General features: G+C 39.4%; 1 protein-coding gene across 1 annotated transcript in view; it reads left to right on the forward strand.

Annotated features, from left to right (window-relative positions):
- The first annotated feature begins 7,523 nt into the window (after positions 1 to 7,523).
- Positions 7,524 to 25,101, forward strand: part of LOC119732151 (major facilitator superfamily domain-containing protein 4A-like) — a 60,319-nt gene continuing 42,741 nt past the window's right edge. Inside the window, 1 exon segment of the mRNA XM_038205560.1 lies at positions 7,524 to 8,182. Coding sequence (XP_038061488.1) covers positions 7,779 to 8,182 — 404 coding nt within the window. The 5' untranslated portion in view covers positions 7,524 to 7,778.

Consider the following 25,101-nt stretch of genomic DNA (forward strand, 5'->3'; position numbering starts at 1 on the left):
ACCACTCAAAGTGTATAGCACCCTCAGTATGCCCTGGACATAGTTTATATGCTGTCCTCTCACTGTGTATAGCACCCTCAACATACGTGGGTTATAACTGATATGTTGTGCACTCACAGTGTATAGCACCCTCAATATGGGACATAATTGATATACTATCCACTCATAGTGTATAGCACCCTCAATATGCCCTGGACACAGTTGATCTGCTGTCCACTTACAGTGTATAGCACCCTCAACATGGGACATAATTGATATACTATCCACTCACAGTGTATAGTACGCTCCATATGCCCTGGACATGGTTAATATCTGCTGTCCACTCACAGTGTATAGCACCCTCAACATGGGACATAATTGATAAACTATCCACTCATAGTGTATAGCACCCTCAATATGCCCTGGACACAGTTGATCTGCTGTCCACTTACAGTGTATAGCACCCTCAACATGGGACATAATTGATATACTATCCACTCACAGTGTATAGTACGCTCCATATGCCCTGGACACAGTTGATATCTGCTGTCCACTCACAGTGTATAGCACCCTCAACATGGGACATAATTGATAATACTATCCACTCACAGTGTATAGTACGCTCCATATGCCCTGGACACAGTTGATATCTGCTGTCCACTCACAGTGTATAGCACCCTCAACATGGGACATAATTGATAATACTATCCACTCACAGTGTATAGCACCCTCAATATGATCTGGACATAGTTGATCTGCTGTCCACTCACAGTGTATAGCACCCTCAACATGGGACATAATTGATATACTATCCACTCACAGTGTATAGTATGCTCCATATGCCCTGGACATAGTTGATCTGCTGTCCACTCGCAGTGTATATAGCACCCTCAACATATTAAAGGGAATATACATCATTTGCTTTTGCTGTAATTTTCAGAAATGGATGGAATTGGGGGGTTGGAAATATATAGCAAATATAGTTACACTGACTTTTTTGAGGTTTTGGGTTCGAAAATGCTATAAAAACCAAGAAAAACAATCATTTTCCTGTAGTCTGGTTCCCTGACTCCATTTAAGAAGAAACAGAGCAGTTTACATATATTGGGGAATTGTAAGGTCAGGGAACCAGTCTAGCTGGCTTGTACCCGTTCATAGGTGTGTAATCGATTGCAAACAAGTGCGATGGTCAACTGGGGCCAGTATTTGAAAAAAAAGCCAGTTTTTTCCAACGCTGATTGGCCGATCAGCGTTGGAAATTGATACAAAAATACCACTTTTCTTGAAAATGACAGTATACCAGGTGCCATGATTTTACAGGATGCTTTACACTGTCATTCACTAACAGTCCAGCAAGGTATTTCAAAATGATTTGCTAGTTTTATTTTTTGATGTTTGCAAATGTTGTATTTTCCCTTTAAACCACTCAACTGTCTATAGCACACTCGTTATGTCAGGGACATAGTTGATGTGCTATCTCACAGTGTACATCATGTCAGTGAGATAGTGTCTCAGTTGAAGCTTCCTCATACTGCTATATCCCAGGTTTGCAGCATTGCAAAAACTGCAAGCAACATAACTTTTGACAAGATTCCTGGCCATATACAATATAATGATTTATGGCTTCTGACTAGCACCCCATTGACAAACATATAGGGTCGGATAGCTCAGTCGGTAGAGCACTAATACAGTATTTGGATGGTCGCAGGTTGAAATCCCATTTGATTAATTTTCTTTGTGTAAATGATTATCAAATTATCTAAAGGTCATCTTCTGCCAAACTTGTACAAGAGCCATAAAAGTGATCCTACCATACTTTTTTAATTACTGATGAAATTTAATCAAATAAAATTAAAAACTTTGCTTATTAATGACAAAACTGAAATTGATCTTTAATTATCAGGGATATTATGATTTCTCTTTCTTTGAAAATCGGGGTGAGTTTGGCTAATTTTGAGAACATATGGGAAGTAACTTTAGAACAAGAAAGTTTAATTATCCGCGTGAGTGGTTTTGTGATACACCAGCTCAGTCTGTCACGAGTCTCACATTACTTATTAATTAACAATTGGTTACAGACATTTTAATACAAAGGGCTCCGGTGATCTCAGTTTCAAATTGAAAAACAAGTTTCTAAATTTAGAAAATGGCCATATTGTTGGACAGATAATCAGAAACCGATACAATTATATTCCGTCTGGTTATGAATAGGTTCTTCAAGCTGTGCTATGACATTTTCTTAGTCTGCATATTAAAACCCATTTTTAAGAATATGCGCTTTTACTACTATCAGAATTGCCTGTATACAAAATGTTAATTAAAACCCAGGTTTTACTTGTGTAAATTTACAATAAATTAAAACAAATCCTACTATGTGATGCAATTTTCAATGTACTCAAAACGTTTTTGTGTATTTTATAGCTGATCTTGAGATCTTTCCAGAACTGTTTAAAGTAAATTTGTAAAATCCACATGAATGTTGCTGGGGGTTTTTTCAGAGGAAAATATGAAGTTTGCAAAAGCAAATTATCTGATAATCGGTTATTAGTCCAATGTATAAAGATTATCAGGAATAGGTTTGCTGTTGTATTTTAGTTGTTCAAACCAGGCAAGAGGAAGTAAAATGATCTCAGCGTTATAATCTATGCAAAAAACAACCCCCCAGAAAGAGAAAATTCAACCTGAAATGGTTTCAAGTCGTTTTCTCTGCACTGGATCATCTTATATAAATATCCAACAGGTTTCCCCCAAAATTGCATCACAGACATTTTCTTTCTTTTTTTAAGGAATTGGCAAAGTAGAAAACAACAACAAAAACTGGGATTGTGTATATTTGCAGTCCAGTGTAGTCACAGATCCATGAATATAACACTGTACAAACAAAAAATGGGGGAGGGGGCGCCTGGTTCCTCTCCTCACCCCCACCCTCCCCCTCCTACCCGCGGGGTGAGCCTTCGATCAGCCAAAGACTGGTGTCACAAAATAAAAATCACATGCAACTTTTTTGTGTCATCTTTGCCTCATCTTAACAGTTTTACATATGCTGCCTCCTTTCATTCCTCACACTACAAATGACATCACTTTCTTTATTAATGAGTAACGTCTTTGGCCTTGGCACCAGGAGCCGCAGTATTTGACCAGTCATCGCTCAATAATTAAACCCGGTTCTCTTTTAATTAACTGGCTAATTGGAAACAGAGCAAAGCACTTGTTTCAGCCGAGCGCATTATCCTTGGATTGGTAATTAGTTTTGTCATGGTATTTTGAATGCACAGCTTTAATGCATCGCTGTAGTTTGAGTGGGGTGCCTTTGTTTGGAGATGAAATAATGCTCACTCATGCGAACTTTACAATCAGGCAAGTTACTGGTAGTGGCTTGCAGAGTGAGGCCAGTTCAGTGTCGGAATATATACACATCGGTTCTGTGACATCTGGCTGATCAATCCAGCTTGATAATTCTTTCTTTTTTTTATTCCACCCTGTATCATAAATTTGTGGAAATTCAATTAAGGAACCTGTTGTGGCAGGTTACATCATTTATTTTCTGTTCATGGTCTAAGATTTGAGGCTTTGCATGGTGGAGTACAGTATCGTTTCGGTTTGCGGTAACACCGTGTGGTAATAACTGCTGTCGCTCAGTAGATATTTAGTTCTGATAAGAACTTGTCCTGCTTGTTATCAACTTTCGCTATTAAAGGGAATATACATCATTTGCTTTTGCTGTAATTTTCAGAAATGGATGGAATTGGGGGTTGGAAATATATAGCAAATATAGTTACACTGACTTTTTTTAGGTTTTGGGTTCGAAAATGCTATAAAAACCAAGAAAAACAATCATTTTCCTGTAGTCTGGTTCCCTGACTCCATTTAAGAAGAAACAGAGCAGTTTACATATATTGGGGAATTGTAAGGTCAGGGAACCAGTCTAGCTGGCTTGTACCCGTTCATAGGTGTGTAATCGATTGCAAACAAGTGCGATGGTCAACTGGGGCCAGTATTTGAAAAAAAGCCAGTTTTTTCCAACGCTGATCGGCCGATCAGCGTTGGAAATTGATACAAAAATACCACTTTTCTTGAAAATGACAGTATACCAGGTGCCATGATTTTACAGGATGCTTTACACTGTCATTCACTAACAGTCCAGCAAGGTATTTCAAAATGATTTGGTAGTTTTATTTTTTGATGTTTGCAAATGTTGTATTTTCCCTTTAAAGTAGTTTTAGTTCTGATAAGAACAGTCCTGCTTTAAGCTCTAAAAAAAAACTTGTCTTTGGTCTCAACGTTTCGTCTAGCCTGCTCTTGTCATCGTCAGGAGACTGTTCTTATCAGAACTAAAAACTACTTAGCAAAAGTTGATAATAAGCAGGACAAGTTCTTATCAGAACTAAATATCTACTGAGCGTACCGCAAACCGAAACGATACTGTTCATGGGCACTGAATTTTAATTTCTATACTTTTTTTTGTGGGGGGGGGGGGGGGGAATGGAGTAACAGAGTTGGAAAGGAATGTTGTTTATTACAAATTGTAACAGCACTGGATGTCATCTGCCATTTGTCTATCCAGTAATTGAAACTGGGGAGAATTACAGACACATCAATATGTAAATTCACATGAAATTAAAAAACGATGGCTTTTTTAATAGGTAACAGATGTGCATGAAATTTGACTGCTATATTAAAGATATAGTCCATCATTTGTAATTTGTGCATTTTGTTCGTTTGAAGCAACAAAAGTGTTCAAAATCTAATGAAGGATACTGAACAACTAACCTGATGAAGTTTCAGCTCAGCTTCAGCTGTATATTCCGAGAGAAAAAAAAGCATTCTGGGATCTCAATTTCAAATCAAAAGTTGCTGAATCATGTTTAGAATTGGGCCTGAATTCAGCGTCCGAGACACGTTCTCACTGAGCCGGTTGCAGCTATATGCGATGTCGCGCACTGATCCGACGAATTATAGCAACCGCACGCGCGTGTGCCTCGTGCCAATGCTTGGGCACGCTTCGCCGAATAACAAAACGAACTACTAATTTTAAAAAATCTTTTGTTGATTACTTCAAAATGACAGCTTGCCAGAAAGAATAAATTCACAGGGAGTTTAGTCCACTTACTATCTTTCAACCAAGTATGGTTTTCAACAATAATTACGCCAGTTACTTTTCGGATGGCTGCAAATGATGGACTATAGCTTTAAGCCCTTCATCAGGAATCCATGGGTAATTTTCATTATTTTGTTTTTGTACAGGTTGTCTCCCCCAAAAAACCTAACAGTCGAATATCGGGCATGTTTTAAGAAAAGTGGGCGTAGTGTTCAAAATCGTGTATAATGTATTGCTGAGTAGAATAATTGGTCTTCCAAATGCTTTTTAGTTGGTTTCATTATATGTTTACTGTTGTTTAAAAGATACAACAATCACAATACGGGACTTGAAAAACCACTTGGGCCACTTTTTATCAAGTTTTACACATCGTAGCCAGTGAAATAAGTAGCACGTTACTCTCGAACAAAGGAAATGATTCGTTTGTGTGTTTCTCTAACTGCGCTTTCTCACTTTCAAGGAAAGTGGCCCAAGACGATTTTCAACCATTGAGTTCGATGAAGCATAGCGTTTGTTCCAATGCATCGATTTGAATCAAGTAAAGTTTGTATGGTAGATTGGTTTAATATCAGACTTTAAGATGTAATTTGAATATTCCAAAACCCACATGCAATATACATGTACCTTTAATAATTGGTATTTGTCTGTTAGTTTTTTTTTGTGGGACAACCTGTAGAGATGACACAAGTTATGTACAAAATCCAAGTTTATAGTTAGTTATATTACATTTAATGGATGGATTTTAAACCTGTATTTTACATTATTAATTGAAACCTAAATTTACAATGTAGGCATTGTTATTAAAAATGCTTGTAAATATTTGAAGAAATTTAAGGTGTTTTTTTTTAAGAGAATGAATAAAAAAGGTTTATGATGCGGAGTTTTGTGTTTTTGCTGTTGACAGCTAATCTGAAATAAGCAAAATGAATAACAGGGTACAAATACATGTACTTTTGTTCAGATGGGACAGCACTCAGCAACATTTGAAACATTCTCTCCGCGAACGCTGTTGCCCGAATGTTATTTGCCAATGGTTGTCTGGCAAAGCCACATGACCGCCCGGTCATCTGCAAGGTGAAGTGCCGAGAGGCCGCCTTGGAACCGCTGCAGAGGGTACTCCCCCACGACATGTTCCATCGTCTCCTCATCACCGCAGGTACACAGAGCTAGGGACAGATTGTTGGTCCACCTGTGGACGGTGGCCCTGCAGGGTCCAGCGCCAGTGCGGAACCAGTTCATTTGGTCCAGAGGTTGCGTGGGAGTTGGGAGTCCAACAGCGGGGTCGACGATCAGCTCCTTTTTAACATTCGGACATGGTCTGGCGATAGGTTGGGTCCAAGTTACTCGGACTAGGTTGTTCCAGGGTTTGTCCAAATGGGTTTACCAGAAACATTCATGTTGTAGCATTAGCTTGAGTAACTCCAGTTCCTATGCTCATGAGGAATTCGACATATAGAGCTGGAGCTGTATCACAAAAATGGTTCTTTTTCCCTATATTAATCCCAAGCCATATTCCATTAAACATAATGAGGTAACAGTTTAATGGAATCTGGGTTGGGACTCTAGAGGGGAAAAAGGACCATTTTTTTGTGATTCAGATACAGAGAGTCCCGTTTTTAGGGCCTCTTTATAGAATCTAGTATCTACAACATAGTTGTAGCTCCAGCTCTATATGTCGAATTCCTGATGAGCATTGGAGCTGGAGTTACTCAAGGTATTGTAGCATATGTGCATGTTTCACTTTCATAATTTACAAGGGGGGATGTTCACCACATGCATGTACAGTGGCCTAAAGCTTTAAAACAATGAACCGAAATTTGCACGTATTTCAAGCAACGATATGTGTTTTATATTTCTCCAGTACATGTAAAGTGTAAATGATTAAAGATCGGTTAAAGGTCTGAGATGCCCCACCCACCCTAAGCCGTTCTTGCCTGCGCTCCCTTTGTATTTAATAAAAAAAAAATTGCCCGGATATTTTGAGGACTTGAAGTTATTCCAACCATGCATAAAAAGGAGCAAGGTCAGACTCTTTGACAATCATATTACCATCACATATTCACGGTTATACATATCTCAGAATAATTGTACCCAACCACAGTCACACAGGAATCGTTTGTATGATTGTACTCGCAACGTACTGAATTAATTAAACGCCACAATTGTACACTAACTTTCCTGCTCACGCGTGAAGGTTCCATCATTATTTTTCACAGGTAACCATGTATTTTGGAGGAAAGCTGTTAAATTCACATTTCATGTGAAATTGCAATTTTGTTGCAAAAGGCGATGCAGTTATGTTCATTGAGTTAAAATGAAATCTTCATGAGATCATTTATTCGATTTGTTTGTGCGATATATTCTGCGTGGCGAGATTTGTTTTATGTAACACCCCTCGTAAGAAAGTGGTGACGACCGAAGTAGCACTTGATCCATTATCTCTACATTATACACCTGCGTATAGCTTGATCATCACGTATTGAATATTGCAATGCAACACACGAGTGGTAGTGGTTGCCTTTGGTGGTTAGCGTAGGCATGGGTGTCCATGTTTCGACAACCTGTTAGGTTTTCCTTTTGACATTTGTCTTGTCGAGTTTTCTTCAAGTCAGCTGTGTTTTGTGTGGTGTGTGCATGTGTCATGATGATGATTTTTGACTTCATCGCGTAACTGTTAATCTGTTCATCACCCACCACCATCATGGCGAGTTTACGAGAGAGAAGTCCCGGACCGGGCCGTTCGCATGACCCCGACGGGGCTGAGAGCTCGTCAGGCCCGGGCAGGCCGGCAGCCGGCTACGCTAGCACGGCAACAACAACGGGGCAAAGGGAAACTGGCCCGACAGACAGCAGTGAAAAGCAGTCCACGGCCAGGAGAAAACCCACCCACACCGCCAAGACTTTGTTTCTAGACAACTTTCAAGCCACTGTGACTTACTGCAGCGTGTTTTGGAGTTTCGGGATGTGTGTGGCTTTACTTGGACCGACCCTTTTAGATCTCGGTTGTCAGACGGGGAGCAGTGTGGCCAGCATGAGTTGGGCATTTCTGTCTCAGTCACTGAGCACCTTGATTGGGTCCATGATTGGGGGAATGCTTTCAGACAGGTAAGTTCGTTTGATTTGTTCATCTTAAGTTTGAAAGTTATTTGGCTATTTCATTATTTTAGCTAAAACTTGTGTTACTTTATAACTCTTGTTTGTTTGTTGTTGCGTGTAATTACTGACGTTCATGTTAGACTGTTTTAGACAGTTTGTTTTATATTTTATTCATGGTTATTTTGGAAAAAATGTTGCGACCTGACGCCACTTTTTTCTTCATATATCATCTTAGTGAAGGTCGGTCATTTCAAAAATGATGATAAGAGTAGACATGAATTTGGGACTGAGAAAAACTTCCACTTTGTTAGGAAATAACTTTTTTTGAGTCTCCATAGACTTTGTACACAACCGCTGAAGTGGCGTCAAGTTGCAAACATTTTTCTGCAATCTGAAATATAAAAGCACAAACTGACACAAACTTTTGCTGCAAATTTGTTAAAAAATCAAACTTTCAGATTTAACATTTCCCACTTCAAAAGTTTTCATTATTCCCCATATACTTACTAATACTACACAAAAACACCAAACAAATAAATATGTATGCATACAGTGTACAAATACTCGTACTCCGCTTTGACTGCCAATTCCCTGCAGGAACATAGATCAACTCTAGTCCGAGTAACTTGGACCCAACTTATCGCCTTTCTAACATTCGGACATGTCTATCGCTAGACCATGTCCGAATGTTAGAAAGGCGATAAGTTGGGTCCAAGTTACTTGGACTAGATCAACTCGTAGTACGCGAGCTAACTTGTATGCAGACCAATTCGTACGCAGGCCAACTCGAACGTGGACAAATTTGTACTCGAGCGCGCGCCAACTCATACATGCAAGTGCAAACTAGCGTAAAGTTTCAGTACAACAGGTAGGCCTACAACGCTGCGTTGTAGGCCTACCTGTTGTACTGAAACTTTTGGTTCGGGTCACATGGATAGAGGAAATTAGGGTCGGTCGGTCCGTCGGCATAACTTTTTTTTTCTGAAGGGGAGTATATGTATTTTGAGTTACTGATGGCACCATGCATGTGTTTTTGTTTGAGTGGTCCTAAATGAAGTACTTACTTTTGAAATCAGCTTTTTATTGCTCATTACAAAAAAACTACGATTTTTTCCCCCGACCATCGCAAACTGGATGACCTAGCCCACACAGTGCGCTATGCTACAAACCAATGCCAGCCGTAGTGAGAATTTAAATTGTATACTGTCCGCTGCATTTACAGACTTCAACAATACAGTGCCCCGCGGTTTGTGTAGGCTAAATCGAATCCTTGTACATTAATGTTTTGACAAATTCTCCATGGTTTGCATTTGACGTACTTGTTGCCCAACTCTTGACACATTGGTCCCAACTAGCTTTTTGGTCATTCAGTCGGTGAAGTACGAATGTTTGAGCATATTATTCGGGCGATTCACAGTGCAGAGTGCGCCACCAAGAGTTTGCCATGGAGGGTGCATTTTTTTCCCAGTGTATTGTTGGAGATTGTCGACAAATTTGCAGTGCGGGACATTTGAAATTGTTAGTTTTTCGGGTCAGTTGTTTCGTAAGCGTATGATTCGAGTATCTGTTTGCCCTAAGTTGCTTTTCTTTTTATCAATATGGTGTTCTTCGTAAGGCGGCAGAACGCTATGCCCATATCAAATTAGCTCAAGTTGTCTACTGGCAATCTTTCAAATGGGCCATGTTTTGTCGACTGTAAATTGAAAAATGGAATCTCCATGGCAAGCTCTTGGTGGTGCACTGCATTGTGAATCGTCCAAATTATGAATAAAATGTATTTCAGTTTTGCCCCCACCCTACTTTAATTTCCTACTGCATGTAGTTTGATTTTATGTTTGCAAATTAATGTACACGATGCCTTTTTACTCGTGAGTGGTACAAAAATGATAGGCAACCTTGCCAAAAATAATTTGCATTTAAATACATTTCACTGGAACTCCCAGTTTGTTGTAATCCTTCATATCCACAGCCTAGTTTATTTGCTGTCACTATGCATGCACTAGGACAGCAACACATGTTTATATCGTAGATGGGTTATGCATAATTCAAGAGTTGAACATATGTTGTTGAAAGCATGTGGAGAGTGCAGTACATTCAGTCTGTGTTATTGATTTTTTAGGCTGCAGGAATGGTTTACGTATGTGTCTAGGTGTAGAGCCTGCAAACTTTGTCGATTGGCCGAATTTATTCCAATAGAGACATTTCCACTTGTACATTACCCCATTTCAAAGTTTTGACCTGCTCCATATCGAGAAAGACACATCGCTATGTAGATTTTACCTTGTGAAAATAATCGTCCCAATTCAGTCTGAGCCACTCAATATTTGTTGTATATAACTGACATATAGATCCTTGTAATTTGATATTTGAAATTTTATTGGACAATGTATTTCTCTCTCTCAACCATCCCTTCAGGAGAATGTTTGAACCCAACTCGGTAGCGCTGGCACTTTGGAACAATACGCGCTACGCGTAATGCTGAACGTGCACACCAGCATGCATTTGCACACAAATACCGCGACATGGAACAATAAGGATCCTAACTGTTGAATAGTATTCCCCATTCCCCATGGGCAAATGGGACTTTTGAGCCCCGGGACTGAGAAACATTTCCAATTCTGTTAGAAAACAGTTTTAGAGGGAAAGATTACCATATACAAAGTTCACTAATTTTCCTCTGTATTGACTAACAAGCCCCCAGATAGCAATTTCATGTCATCAAAGTCAATTTGAGCAGTGAGAAAATACAAGCATTTTCTTAGAAAACACTTAGAATTTTTCAGTCCAATCTCATAGGGTTTGTACACAGGGTGTTGAGTGAACTTCGTATATGGAAATCTTTCTGTTGTAGAGGTGGAGGAAAAACCCAGAAGAATATTCTGGGGAAAACCCACGGGACTGAAAACCCAATCCACATATTGGCCCAGGCGGGATTCAAATCTGGGTCACAGCGGTGGAAGGCGAGGAAAGTACCGCTACGCCAACCTGACTGGATGAACAATAACGAAGAAATGCCTTTGTCTAAGATCATTTGAATAGCTCGTGAGTTGAGTTGGGACTGGAGGACCTGTGATGGACTTGGGATGGACTCAACCACATCCCTGATGGATTATTTCCCCCCCCCCCCACAAAGTGTTTTTTTAAATTGTCAGGGTAAGTGTTTTTGCCCATTGCTTTTTTGTTCAGTGCTAGATTCACAGCCTTCTGAAACACCAACTGGTGTCATATCACACAAATGACCGAGGCCCCATCTGCTGTTTTAGTTGATTGACTTGGAAACCTGAGGGATTTGCACAATCGCCTAATTGTCTGGAGCTGCGTTGCATCAATTTCCATCGCCTGCTATAGGATGAGACCAAACAGTCTGCTGCGGGTAGCCACATGAATCAACTGCCCTCTCTGAAAAAGTGTTATATTTACTACACCATTTCAATCGACAATGTCTCAATTTTTTTGGAGAACATTTGTCTGAAATTGCAAAATTTGCCAATTGTTAGCAATGTATGTGGCAGGGTGCTAGTTACCCCCACCTCTTTTTTTATAAACAAAATTGAAAAATGCCATAACTTTGTAGTTACATTAAGGGCCTCCTCTCCCCCACCCCAGAAGTCTTTTACAGACCAAAAAATAGGACCATTATCACAGAATTCCCAATCCACCCATGTGATTTATTTTCAACAGTTGCACAGAGATTCCACTTTTCAGGTTTTAACCGAAATTCAGGGTTTTTTTCACATGTGACAAATTAAAAGTGCTGGATTTGGTCTGAAAATCCAGAACACACATTTTTCAAATAAGGGTAGTTTTAGGGTTTTTTTAGTAGTGTTTCGGGCTTTTTATTGATATCTTGGTGGCATCTCTGATTACAATAGTCATTATTAATTTACAAGTTGCCATTATTATCTAAATTAATCAATTCATGGTGTATCATCACCCAGTATCATCCACTGTCAATCAAGGTGATCTCGGATACACAATTTCAACCTGCAACTGCAAGATATAAATTTCTTGACCATACCTGCATGTCTAGGCAAGTTTTTTAAGCGCCAGGACAGAACGTGTGTGAAGAGCTGCAGGCTGTCTTCATTTCAAGGATGCTTGGTAGACGGGAGGACAATTTGACAAGTGTTTGTGTCCTTTTGACAGCCCTCTAAAAGCATCGCCTGCCTTCTCATATTGCATGTCAACATATGTCTCCGCCATACACCCCGCGACTCCCTCCTTCCCTCATGCGTAAAATATCACAACTATTGATTTCAGGGTTGGCCGAGACGTTGAAATGGCATGCAGCGGAGTCCCGCATTCAACGCACGGCAGAAACATCGCGGTCCTTTTTTTTTAAATTCCACTCTGCGCCACCTGTATCGATGCAATTACGGCTTTTAACGCCGTTGGAATTGGGAAGTAATCTATCCGGCGACTACATCCTGTGAGGAGGACGCGCTAATTGCGGCCGTAATTTGGTTTGGGAGGTGGGCGGCTATGAAATCAGATAGCCGTGTTGTTATGTCATAAGTGAAGATGCAGACACAAATCACTAGAGTGTGCCGCACAGAGGATGACTAAGATTGGCTGTTGATCAGGGATGAAATACGCAACGTCTGTGTATTGTACTACATGTAGATCAGGCTTCTGATTCCAAAAACATCTGTAAATCATTACTTTCTAGATCAAGATAATTTTTTTTTACTGGTAGGGTTTCTTTTGATAAGGTGGAACTCAAAGGAAAGAAGAAATATATTTTGCGTGTAGGGTTCAGGGATATCATTGATTGAAGCGTGGGAGTTATGACTTTAGGCACAGTTCTTCTGTGGGGAGATGGGTTTCTATAGACCTCCCAAGTGCTTGATCCTGCCAGAACATCATTTTAGCGGAAGATATTTACTGATGCTTTGTATCAGTTCAGCAAATCTTCCAGAAAAATGTCCTGATACTAGATTCCATACAGTCTCTTCAAACACCCTTAGAAAAAGAGCAATACAAATACTGAAAAGAACTGCAAAGGAAGACATAGAGGCATTCTGTGTTCAAGGATTTCTTTTTAACAGAATCTTTGAAAACGGAATCCTTTGCAGTTCTTTTCAGTATGAAAGCTGGTCTAAAGAAGGCCTGAACCTACAGGTATACACTTTCAACGACCTCACAGAACATATACTACAATAGTACCTAAGGGTTAAAATCTTTGGATTGCGATTAAACAAAATCCTTTGCAAGCACTTTATTTGCTCTTGATCAATAGGCTTGTAGACAATTTAGGCATCTCAGTGCCTCTGGAGAAAATCACAGGCGCTATATATCAACTGTCAGCCATACATGCAATCAACCATACATTATACAAATATTGAGTGGTTAAGAGTGAAATGGGAGGAATATTACCGCAAGGTAGAATCTGGATTTTTTTTTTCACAAGGAAAAGCCGAGTGAAATGCAAAAGTTCAGAATTTGCCATTCAAGTATAATTTAGGAATGCCTTTTTTTATTTTTTGGATGGGTGTTTTGTTATTCATACTCACTGTTGGAGGACAACTGTATTGAGGAGTGCATCAGAATTAAAAAAATCATAGATTTAAAGATTAGTCCATCATTTGCAATTTGTGCATTTTGTTCGTTTGAAGCAACAAAAGTGTTCAAAATCTAAAGAAGGGTGCTGAACAACTAACCTGATGAAGTTTCAGCTCAGCTTTAGCTGTATATTCCGAGAAAAACAGCAGGATCTCAATTTCAAATCAAAAGTTGCTGAATCATGTTTTGAATTGGGCCTGAATTCAGCGTCCGAGACACGTTCCCACTGAGCCGGTTGCAGCTATATGCGATGTCGCAAAACGAACCACTAATTTAAATTTCCCTACGGTGTGTCTTAAGACGCACCGTTGGAAAGGCCTTCTTTCGTTGATTACTTCAAAATGACAGCTTGCCAGAAAGAATAATTTCACAGGGAGTTTAGTCCCCTTACTATCTTTCAACCAAGTATGTTTTTCAACAATAATTACGCCAGATACTTTTCGGATGGCTGCAAATGATGGACTATAGCTTTAACAGGGACAGCAGCGGACCCCATATTTATAGAATATAGCCCTTGTACATTTTAGTTCTCCCGGCCCGAACCTTCCAAAACTGGTCACAATTCTTGAATAAGCCATTTGCGTGAAACCTATACCCTTTGGGATTTACATTTGAAAAACGTCTGGTACAATGACTTGCTCAGAATGCTTGGCACATTTTAACTGTGAATTCTCCAGACCAAAGACACTGTTGCTAATCACATGATTCGGGGCAAGCTCTTGCATAGTTACGTAAGAGACGCTCAGCACCAATACATCGTTCACAATGGGTGAGAATGGCACAAAGACACCAGACCATGCCGGAGCTGGGGGTTGCTAGCATAAGGCTTGCCCCGAATCACATGATATAGTAACAGTCTCTTTGGTCGGGAGAATGCTAGGTTAAAACGTGCAAAGCATTGTATTAAGTCAGCGTTCCAGATTTTATTCAAATTTAACACGCAAATGGCTTATTCTGCAGGCTGTTCCTGATCTCGACGGTATTGGATTTTCATCTCTTAATTTCGTCCTGGGAGTGCACTTGCCTGTCTACTTACAGTCCATTATCCGTGTCCCATGTCCACGACACCTCCTCCCACAGAGCATGTTTACATGCCTCAGACACATTTGCGATGAGCAAAATGGATACCTACCTTCCGGGAGAGCGTTTCACTTTCTTCTATGTTGGAAATTGTTTCGTCCCTCGGGAAACCTTATAATGGATTCAGAGTGAATGTTGCTGTCGAATATCAAATTACCAAAAAAGTAATGGCCAATGCGTGGAACTCTCTCAGCAGAGAAAGGTTTGCCTGTTTGAGAGTTGAGACATTTTGTAACAGTACTTTAAAGTATTTGATTCACCAGACAATTTAAGGAGTATTTTGGAAAACAAATTTAAGGAACATTGTGGAAAAAAAGAAGAAGATTGACGCGCATGATTAAAATAGATGCGCGCGCTGACCAGAGACCGACTTATTTTTTGGGGGGGCCTAAGCACCATAGTATTATTATATAGGGACATTTTTGTTTTTCTTGGGCTTTTCCAGCATTTCTGAACACCAAACATCAAACATGTCAGTGTAACAATATTTGATCTATTATATTAACCCTTCAAATAGTTCATTTTTGAAAATTACAGCAAAAGCCAATGATGTACATTCCCTCTAAGAACAAATTGCCCTGATATCCTGATTCTATGTTAACCCGAAATCAGGTGAATTTTGTTTACAGGAATTTGGAGGCATTGTCCAAATACCTTGTTTGACTCTATTATTGATCAAACTGATACGATCCACCGTGCGTCTAATGGACCCTTCACAAATTTGATGGCATGATTTTCCGGGGGAAAAACCTCCCCCAGACTTTATTAACAGCCAGTGACGACAGTATGGGAGCGGAGTATGGCTCTCCGCGCATTTTACTGGCCGCGTCACACATGGGGACAATTTGTGCGGCGTTCGTCAGAAACAAAAAACGGAGACTGAATGACTGTTTGATTAAAGGCTTAGGATGGTTTTAATCTGATAAGAGCTCAGCTGCGGGGCCGCCCAGACTGTTTTCAGAACGTTAGAATCAGGAGTCATTTCCGGAGGATTTTTTTTCTGCTCTTTATTCCAATTGATTTGCTTTTTAGCCGGGCAGAATAAATTACTTCTATTTGAAGGACAGAAGTATGAGACAGAAGCACTGAAAAATGGCAGGCAAAATGGATGCAAAATAATCAAGGGAATTTTGGTTTTGTCCTGTAAGTACTGTATATGTTGAGAATGATGTATATTCAAATATACTGGTACCTAAATTTAGTTCAAATTTTTGCTTGTCACTGGCACAGCATTCAAAAACCAAAGAAAATTTTAGCTTTATTTTTTTTTTCAACAAATTTAGATATAGGACTGTTAAGGGCTAAGTTGGGCTTAAGTATATAACAGCCCTTAAAATTGCTTTTGTGAAGCCAGGAGAGAGCAGGATTCTAAAAGGGAACAAAATGGCATATATTGCATTTTAGAAATAAATTATTAAGGGAATAAATGTGTGCTCCGGAGGTTTTTATCACTCGTTTAATACCGCTTAGAGTCTGGGTGCTGATAATTACCCGAGCCGGAGGCGAGGGTAATTATCAGCACCCAGACTCTAAGGGGTATTAAACAGAGTGATAAATACCGACCGAGCACATATTTATTCCCATTCATAAATACCTTATCCATAAAAACATATCAAATAATTCGTTCAAAAAATCCCGATTTTGTTCAACAAGTTCACTTCATGCTTTTTGAAACATCCCTCTAGCAAAATAATGGAGTGTTCAGCTGGTGAGTAAGATGTAAACAACCCTTTTATGGAGACTGACGCGCGCGTAACATGTTCTGCGCGATGTCACGCAGAACGCATCTGGGGCGTTGCGTTTTGAATTTAGAACTATAAAATTCTGACTCGCTTGTAGTGTTGCGCATGCCTACGTGAGGATTGTGAACGTTCAACCAATGAAACGGTAAGAGGCACTGGATTTTTAGGAGTCCACATTTTATTGTGACACTGGAAAAGTGTTTAAGACCAGCTAGCCATGTCTTTATCATCCGTTTAAGACCGGCCACGTGACAGGCTCTCGACCAATAGGAATAGCTAAACTGTCTGAGGTATTTATGAATTATTATTAACACACTCAAAATCAAACGAAGAATGGTCAACACCTAATCTGTTGAAGTTTTAGCACAGTGGCTATGACACTTCTCCAGAAAACAGTGAAACACAATTTCATACATAGGGGCCTAGCACTATGTATTTCCAAAAATCAGTCAAATCACCTACAATTCTTGATTTTTTTCGCAATGAAGGCAAGCCAGATGGAATAATTTCACGGGGTATTTAGCACCGATCTTTAACCAGTTCACGTCAGATGACACGCAAAGGTTTTGCGGTATTCCAAACGGATGATGAATAAATACAATACGCAATGAGCGTGGCCGGTTATATCTGTCAGCGACCGGAAATACCAGGGTGTGCTACCTGCAGATGACGGCCTGAACCCGTCTGGCATCGAGGTTGGTGAAAAACAATCCCGCGCCTGGGTCCGGTCAATGTCAAAATAACCCCGGCGCGAACTGGTTAATCCAAATAAGTTTTATGATAATAATTTGGCAGGATTATTTTGGGATAAATGCCAACGATACTATAGATATGCCTTTAATGAAAACACTAGCAATTAGGATTTGATGACTTCCTTGTGTGTCTTGAGTTATGAGTGGCTCTTTTCTCCGGTGGCCTTGGAGCAGCGGGACCATGTCGCTAATACTACCTCTGGGATACCCACGACGTGCTTCCAGTGGCCTCATCAGTGCGCCTAAAGCTGTCAGGCCTATCCATAATTGATGCCGTATTTTCCTCGTTGCGAGTGCAGTGGTTTAATTACTGTTGACTCATGCATGAGCCGTTAGAGACAAGAATTAGCGGTAAGACATCAGGCAGTCATTGATAAAAAGAAAAAAGCCAAAAAACGTTGAATCAAGTAGGATAGCCGTGTCATGTGTACTATGCAATTTGTGCATGTACGCAAAGCAAGACAGTCGTTGGTAGGAAATCTTCAAGAACGGCTAAATTGGCTTCAGAAGTCACGTCACACACACACACACACACACTTGTACTAAGTTTTTAATCTTCGTTGACATGATTGATATCTTGCTAAAGCAATATTCAGTATTTTAGACAGTTCAAATTATGAGACAAATTTAGATTCTTACAGAGGTTGTGGAATGCTCGAAAACATTTCCATCATTTTTCGGGTATATGTAGCCTAAGGTGTGATGAAATAAAAACGACTTATGTTTCTGTCATGAAATGAATACAAAAGGTACTTTTGAGAGCTGTTTTTCAGGTCCTGTTTCGAACCAAACGTGCAATTTGTTTAAAAGTCATCGTTGGGGGAAGCAAACAAAACATAGTTAATTGTGACGTAATAAACAGGACTCCCTATGCAGCGTAGTATAAACGAGTCCTGTTTATTACGTCACGATTTTTCAGATTTTACGAAGAACCCAACGACTGTTGATTTCAATTATGCGCTCGCCGACCAACAAATTACTCGATGAATTTCAGTTTTATAAACATATAAGCACACATTACAAAAGAATGGGAGTTTGTCATTATGATATATATGGGTCTACTCTACAATAAAAAAAATGTAAAAAACAAAACGACTTTCAGCGTTCCACAACCTCTTTAAATTTCCCATAAGCTGTTACAAACATTTTATTTTTGTCACTGACATTAAAGCAGAAGAGATCTGTGTCAATTAAATGGAAACTTTCAACGAGGTGGTAATACACCCAATAAATGTTTATGTTGTAGGTTCTCTCAGTAATTCTGTTTGAGGTACATGTACTTTCATTCTCACCAAAACCTCTGAAGTATTGTCCTCTGCAAAATATGTATTCCGTTATTTGTGACCTGATTTATGAAGGCCTTGTGTACCGGTCGTTCCTCGTTTGAAAAGACATTGTTCAACCATGACTGAACAAGGTGTGTCGAAGCATGCAAACACCGCTTCCATCAGTCAAATTTGAATGGTCTACACTCCCTGAACATGCTGAATAGATGAGGTAGGTTAGTTATCAATCGTTTTCCCCAGCATGGTGTAAATTCGACAAATGAATTGGAACTGAACATTTTGGAGGACATTTTGTACAGTCTAGTTCAGATGGACAATTAACAACTGCGGTGTATGCTTGTTTGCACATTTTTTTTCCAGAGGAATGAAATCATTTTGTTTGATTTTCTTTTTCAGCTGTAGGCCTATGTTCAAGGCAGATGATTTTGAAGCTTTATTGTACAACAAATAGCCTGTACTTTTTGTTGTAGCATATTAGCTGACGGAAACATGATTTTGCCGACAGAAACATGATTTCGCCAACAAAACCTGATGGGGAGGAAGGGGGGTGGGGGGATTTCTAGCCGTTCGGCCTTCAGCAAACACTCATTTTGTGTAGCATCTTAAAGAAAACATAATCTGCTTATTGTGCTACAGTATAACTTTGGTTTCCTGATATTGACATGATTGAGTATAAGCTCTTGTTATACAAGTAATAAGATTATGCTAGTATTCCGACCATTTTTTTTCTATGGTGTAATTTGCCAATAACTTTCCTGAATCCTCCAACCCCAACATTGTGTATACTGGCTGATACATTCTTAAAATTCATAAGCCTGCAAGATATTTCAAAGCCTACAATAGTGGATATTAACCCGGGGGGGGGGGGAGGTCTGGGTGTTAGGTATTATTGGAATACAGAGAAAGGAAAGAGGCAAAAAAGCAACCTCTTATTGCAAGATTAGTTTATCTTGTTCAAGGATTTAGGGTGTAATACATGTATTCAAACTTTGGCACTTCCCCAATTGCTACCTGGCTCAATACAGGATGAGTAAAAAAAAAAAGAACCACAAATTTTTAAGGAATTGTTGCATGTAGCACTTTATGTGAAAGCCCAATGATTGAGCTTTCTTTTTGTGTGAGAATTGTTCAAATCACGCATGTACTTTTCAAGTTACGAAATTTTTAACACAACACCATTTTAAAGTTCTGTCCATGAACATGAATCACAAAAAAGGTGTATGTAAGTGGTCTTTCAGCAAAATGAAAAATTCGCATGCATCCCTATGAGAATTGTTTTCATTTTGCTGAAAGAACTCTGACTCTTTTTGTGATCCATGGACAGAACTTTAAAATAGTGTTTGTGTTCAAAATTCTGTAGCTTGAAATATACATAAGTGATTTGGACGATTCCTGTACTAAAAGAAAGCTTATGAATTGGGCTTTTATATCCTAGGTTTGTAGCGTGCTACAGGCAAAACTTCATTCCCCTTGTACATGCACATGCACAACCATGCATTTAATGGGTGTACATGTACTGTATAATGCATTGCTACAGGACTCTGTTTGATACAAAGCGCTGTTATCGATTGAATCTTTATTCACGGCATTTACACCGTGCCTAATCTATGGGTAATTCACTGCACTGACAGGCAATTTGAAATTCCCACATCCATAAAGAAAATCAATGTGGCTATTGATTTTGGTGGACAGTGAAAGCAGCAGGGAATATACTTTGCAGGGTACCTGTGGATTAATTTGGCAAAGTTGCTGCAGTGCGCGGTTTATATTGATACAGGGAAATTGGCAAAAGGATATGTAATGTTTAACAGCTAGAGCTAATACAATTATTTTTGTATTTGTTCAGTTTATAAACACCTGGGTATGTTAAAAGATTGTCATTTCCAATTACAGCTACTGTTCATGCCAACATTTGTGTAGAAAGTAATATTCACAGATGTACCTTTTTATAGGTATTACAATTTGTTCTGCCCATTGAAATTGAAAAAAAAAAGATGGCAACTCTGCATTGGCTGTGACAGAGCTTTTACAAGAGCTCAGTGAATAAACCTGAAAATAGTTTTCAAATTGCATACATCCACCATCTAGTAATGGTCAAGGAGATTACAGACTAGGAGTTAGGGATTATTTCTCTGAATCATTAATTCGCTCTTTTCACACTCCACCATTGGGCATGCACAGCCTCGATCTGGCCTGGCAACTTTACACAATAAAAATAACCGGTTGAGTGATCTGAACCCCGACACGCGGGAATCACTGAACCGGCTATATTTATTGCGTACAGTTGCCAGATCGAGGCTCTGCATGCCCATGGCGGAAGACTGAAAAGAGCAAATTAGATATCAATGTTAATTGGCCCTGTCATACAGACATTACACTTCCTTTCAAATGCTGGAAATGCCCATATACTAAAATGGAAGCTGTTCTTTAGTAGCAGTTGTTAAAAGAAGAGATTAAAAAAGGAATTAAATTAGTGGGTCAAATCCCAGGTGGGGGGGGGGGGGGGGGGGGGGGGTGGGGGGGGGCAACTGTCCCCTGGCGACAGTTTGCGAATTTACTAACTTTTTTTTGTAAAGAAAATGAAAGTGTCTGCACCTTATGCTCCAAAAAATTTCTTTAGTTATGTGTATACCATCATCCAGAAAAAGTAACTGCTTTGCCTGTTGGGCCAATGTCCTCTTTAATGGAATTAACATGGTACTTTATCCAGTAATGACGGTTATAATGTATGGGTCCTCCTTCATCTTTGCCACGTTCAAATGACGGAGTGACTCATATACAGGCCCGCTTGGCACATTAGGGCAGTAAATTGAAGAGCCCTGCGCACAAACAAAATGGGAGAGCGGTCAAATTTCGCTTGATCTCTGATAAATCAAAGGTGAAGTACACGGCACCTTCAAATGTACACAAGACGTTAATGTGCAAAGAGCAAATACAGTACAGCCACCCGAAATCTGCTAAAAGCCTAAGCCATTGCACATTTTAAAGCCGTGTACTTCAGATTCCGTTTTGTGGTTTTTTTTCTTTTTTAATGAACGTGTTGTAGTCCTGTTGTGCCTATACTTTGCACCCATTTTAAAGGAAATTTGACTCCAAATTACATTGGCAAACTGAGGTAATTCAATTTTAAAACTTACACATTTCTCCGCCAAAAAGCATGTGAACGTTGCACAGACTTCGAGAAATAGCATCTGTGCTTGAAACTAGAAACTCTTCATGCGTGGACATACATAGTGTATGAGGTATTAAATGAGCAATTTGGTACAAATAAAAGTGTGGCAAATTTCTGTGCATTTGTTAGTTTGTATAGCAACTATGCAAGTTGTGATGTGATTCAAGCGAAGTTCTAACTTTATCCAGTGGGCACTATCAGACAATGTAATCTGGCGCTTTTCATGGCCACACAATTGTTCGGGCACTCGTGAAAAAAAGCCGCTCGTGAAAAAAGTGCACTCGTTACAAAATATTGGGGAGTATTACTCCTTACCCCTACGGCGGCAATGCCACTGTTAACAAACCACTGTGTATCAAAGGCGTGTAAATATCCACTTGTTTCGCATGAATCACCGTTTGTTGACAAGTAATAGCATTTACAGTGTTTTCTTCAATATTTTGATTACAAAGTAACATATTTCACTCTCTACTTTTAACGTAGGAAATGTGCTTTATTTCTTCGATATGTCTTAAAAATACTTTGGCAACTTCAGCAAGAGACTGCATGATGCCTGCCATTTGCAGACATCAAAAAACGAAATGATAAAGTTATCACGAAATATATTTGTTAGGGAATGCAGTCTAAAGCATCCTGTAAAGTTGTGGCTCCTGGTGTGCTGACATTTTCAAGAAAAACTGTATTTTTCCAACGCTGGTCGGCCGACCAGCGAAAACTGACTTTTTTTCAAAAAGTGCTCCTAGTTTTTCATATTTGGTTCGTCTGCATTTTCTTTGCAATTAATTACACACCTGTGAAGACTACAAGCCTGCTAGACAATTCCCCAAAGTCTATAAATTGCTCCGTTTCATCTTAAGTCGGGTCTGGGAACCAGACTACAAGAATATGATTGGTTTTCTTGTTTTTTTCAGCATCTACGAACCCAAAACGTGAAACAAGTCAGTGAAACAATATTTGCTATATCATACTAATCCTCCAAACCCATATACAGTATTTCTGAAAATTGCAGCAAAAGCAAATGTTGTACATTCCTTAAGCTGTGATGAAAAGTTATTAGTAATTTTCAGTGTGTATTCTGTATTGTGACTGATTGCCACGCATCTTGTGTGGGTTCATATAGGGACGTGGCTTATGTGCTACTGACTGCATTTTTTCCTTACGAATCAGCTGTTGGCAGTTTTGGGCAGCCCATTCAAATGCAAATGTACGCATCAAACATCAATCAGCAACTTGGAATACCTGGTATACTTTTTCATGAAGCATATTCGAGCACCCAACAATTTTCAAATGCTAACAATTAAAGGGAAAATACAACATTTGCAAACATCAAAAAATAAAACTACCAAATCATTTTGAAATACCTTGCTGGACTGTTAGTGAATGACAGTGTAAAGCATCCTGTAAATCATGGCACCTGGTATACTGTCATTTTCAAGAAAAGTGGTATTTTTGTATCAATTTCCAACGCTGATCGGCCGATCAGCGTCGGAAAAAAAACTGGCTTTTTTTCAAATACTGGCCCCAGTTGACCATCGCACTTGTTTGCAATTGATTACACACCTATGGACGGGTACAAGCCAGCTAGACTGGTTCCCTGACCTTACAATTCCCCAATATATGTAAACTGCTCTGTTTCTTCTTAAATGGAGTCAGGGAACCAGACTACAGGAAAATGATTGTTTTTCTTGGTTTTTATAGCATTTTCGAACCCAAAACCTCAAAAAAGTCAGTGTAACTATATTTGCTATATATTTCCAACCCCCAATTCCATCCATTTCTGAAAATTACAGCAAAAGCAAATGATGTATATTCCCTTTAATAGCCCTGACCTCAAATGGCCATCAGTTTGGTCAAAAGTGGCCCCTATGACTTGTGAAGCTGTTCAGAAGCGCATCGACTGAACTTGTTGCAGTGCTAGATTGAATCCATTAACAGCAACTCAATTTCCTGCATTGCCTTAATGTACATCATAGAATGGTGGGTTTATACAGCAAAAAGCGAGTGCTTTTCCATTAGTGGCTTAGTTACTGCAATATGGGAAAATTGATGGGACAAGAATATGTCATATATTGTGACATCATGTATGCATAACTTGTGAATTGGTATGAAGAGTAGCTTACCTATGTCATGCATCAGGGGGTGGAAGGAAAACAGTATTCATTATGGCACATACTCCTAGCTCCATATGCTCCGAAGAAGTAAATGAATATGGAAATTATTCACAGAAATTGTGAAATTTCATGGATCCAGGAGAGTTTAAAGGGAATATACAACATTTGCAAACATCCAAAAACGAAATGATCAAATTATCATGAAATACCTTACTGAATTGTTAGGGACTGACATTCTAAAGCATCCTTTAAAATTGTGGCTCCTGATGTGCTGACATTTAGAAGAAAAACTGTATTTTTCCAACACCGGTCGGCCGACCAGCGTTGGAAAAAACTGGCTTTTTTTCCAACAACTGTTCCTAATTTTTCATATTTACATGTAGTTATTCTGACTTTTCTTTGCAATTGATTACACACCTATGAAGGGGTACAAGCCTGCTATACTGATTCTCTGACCTTACAATTCCCCAAAGTGAATTAATTGCTCCGTTTCATCTTAAGTGGGTCAGGGAACCAGACTACAAGAACATGAATGGTTTTCTTGGTTTTTCCAGCATCTACAAGCCCAAAACCTGAAACAAGTCAGTTTAACCATGGAGCTAAAACAATATTTTCTCTAACATACTAATTATCCAAATCCATTTGTTTCTGAAAATTCCAGCAAAAGCAAATGTTGTACATTCCCTTTAATACTATTTTCAATGTTAAATTTTTGTTTTAGGGGTGGATCCACCTTTGGCTCAAATGAGGGGAGTGGGTGCAGCTTTCAAGGGGGGGGGGGGGGCAGTTAGCAGGCATGTGCCCATTTTTTTCTGTGCATGATTGTCCTATTTTTTGCAGACCAAAGGGGGGGTGTTAGACCACCTAAACCACCCCACCCCCGATCCGCCACTGCTTATACCTACACGGGTATGCCTGTACTGTGTGTATTATACGTAATAATTATGTCATCTCGAAAATGAGCTCAAGTGAATGTCATTTTCTCCATTGAAATTGACTGAAATTTATTATGAATTGACTCATAAACAATGGCAGTACGTGTACATGCACTGCATGAGTAGCCTTTTATCAGCAAATTTCACTGATTCTGTCATATTACACTGATAATGAGCAAGCAAACGTGGACCGCTGCCCTGTCTTCTGTTTCCCCCCAAAAAATAAAACCAGAATGACATCAGCGCTGGTTTCAGGTTGCAGACCCAATAATTACCATCTGTCGACCC

This window comes from Patiria miniata, unplaced genomic scaffold, assembly GCF_015706575.1.
Source record: "Patiria miniata isolate m_02_andy unplaced genomic scaffold, ASM1570657v1 HiC_scaffold_24, whole genome shotgun sequence".
Lineage (NCBI taxonomy): Eukaryota > Metazoa > Echinodermata > Asteroidea > Valvatida > Asterinidae > Patiria > Patiria miniata.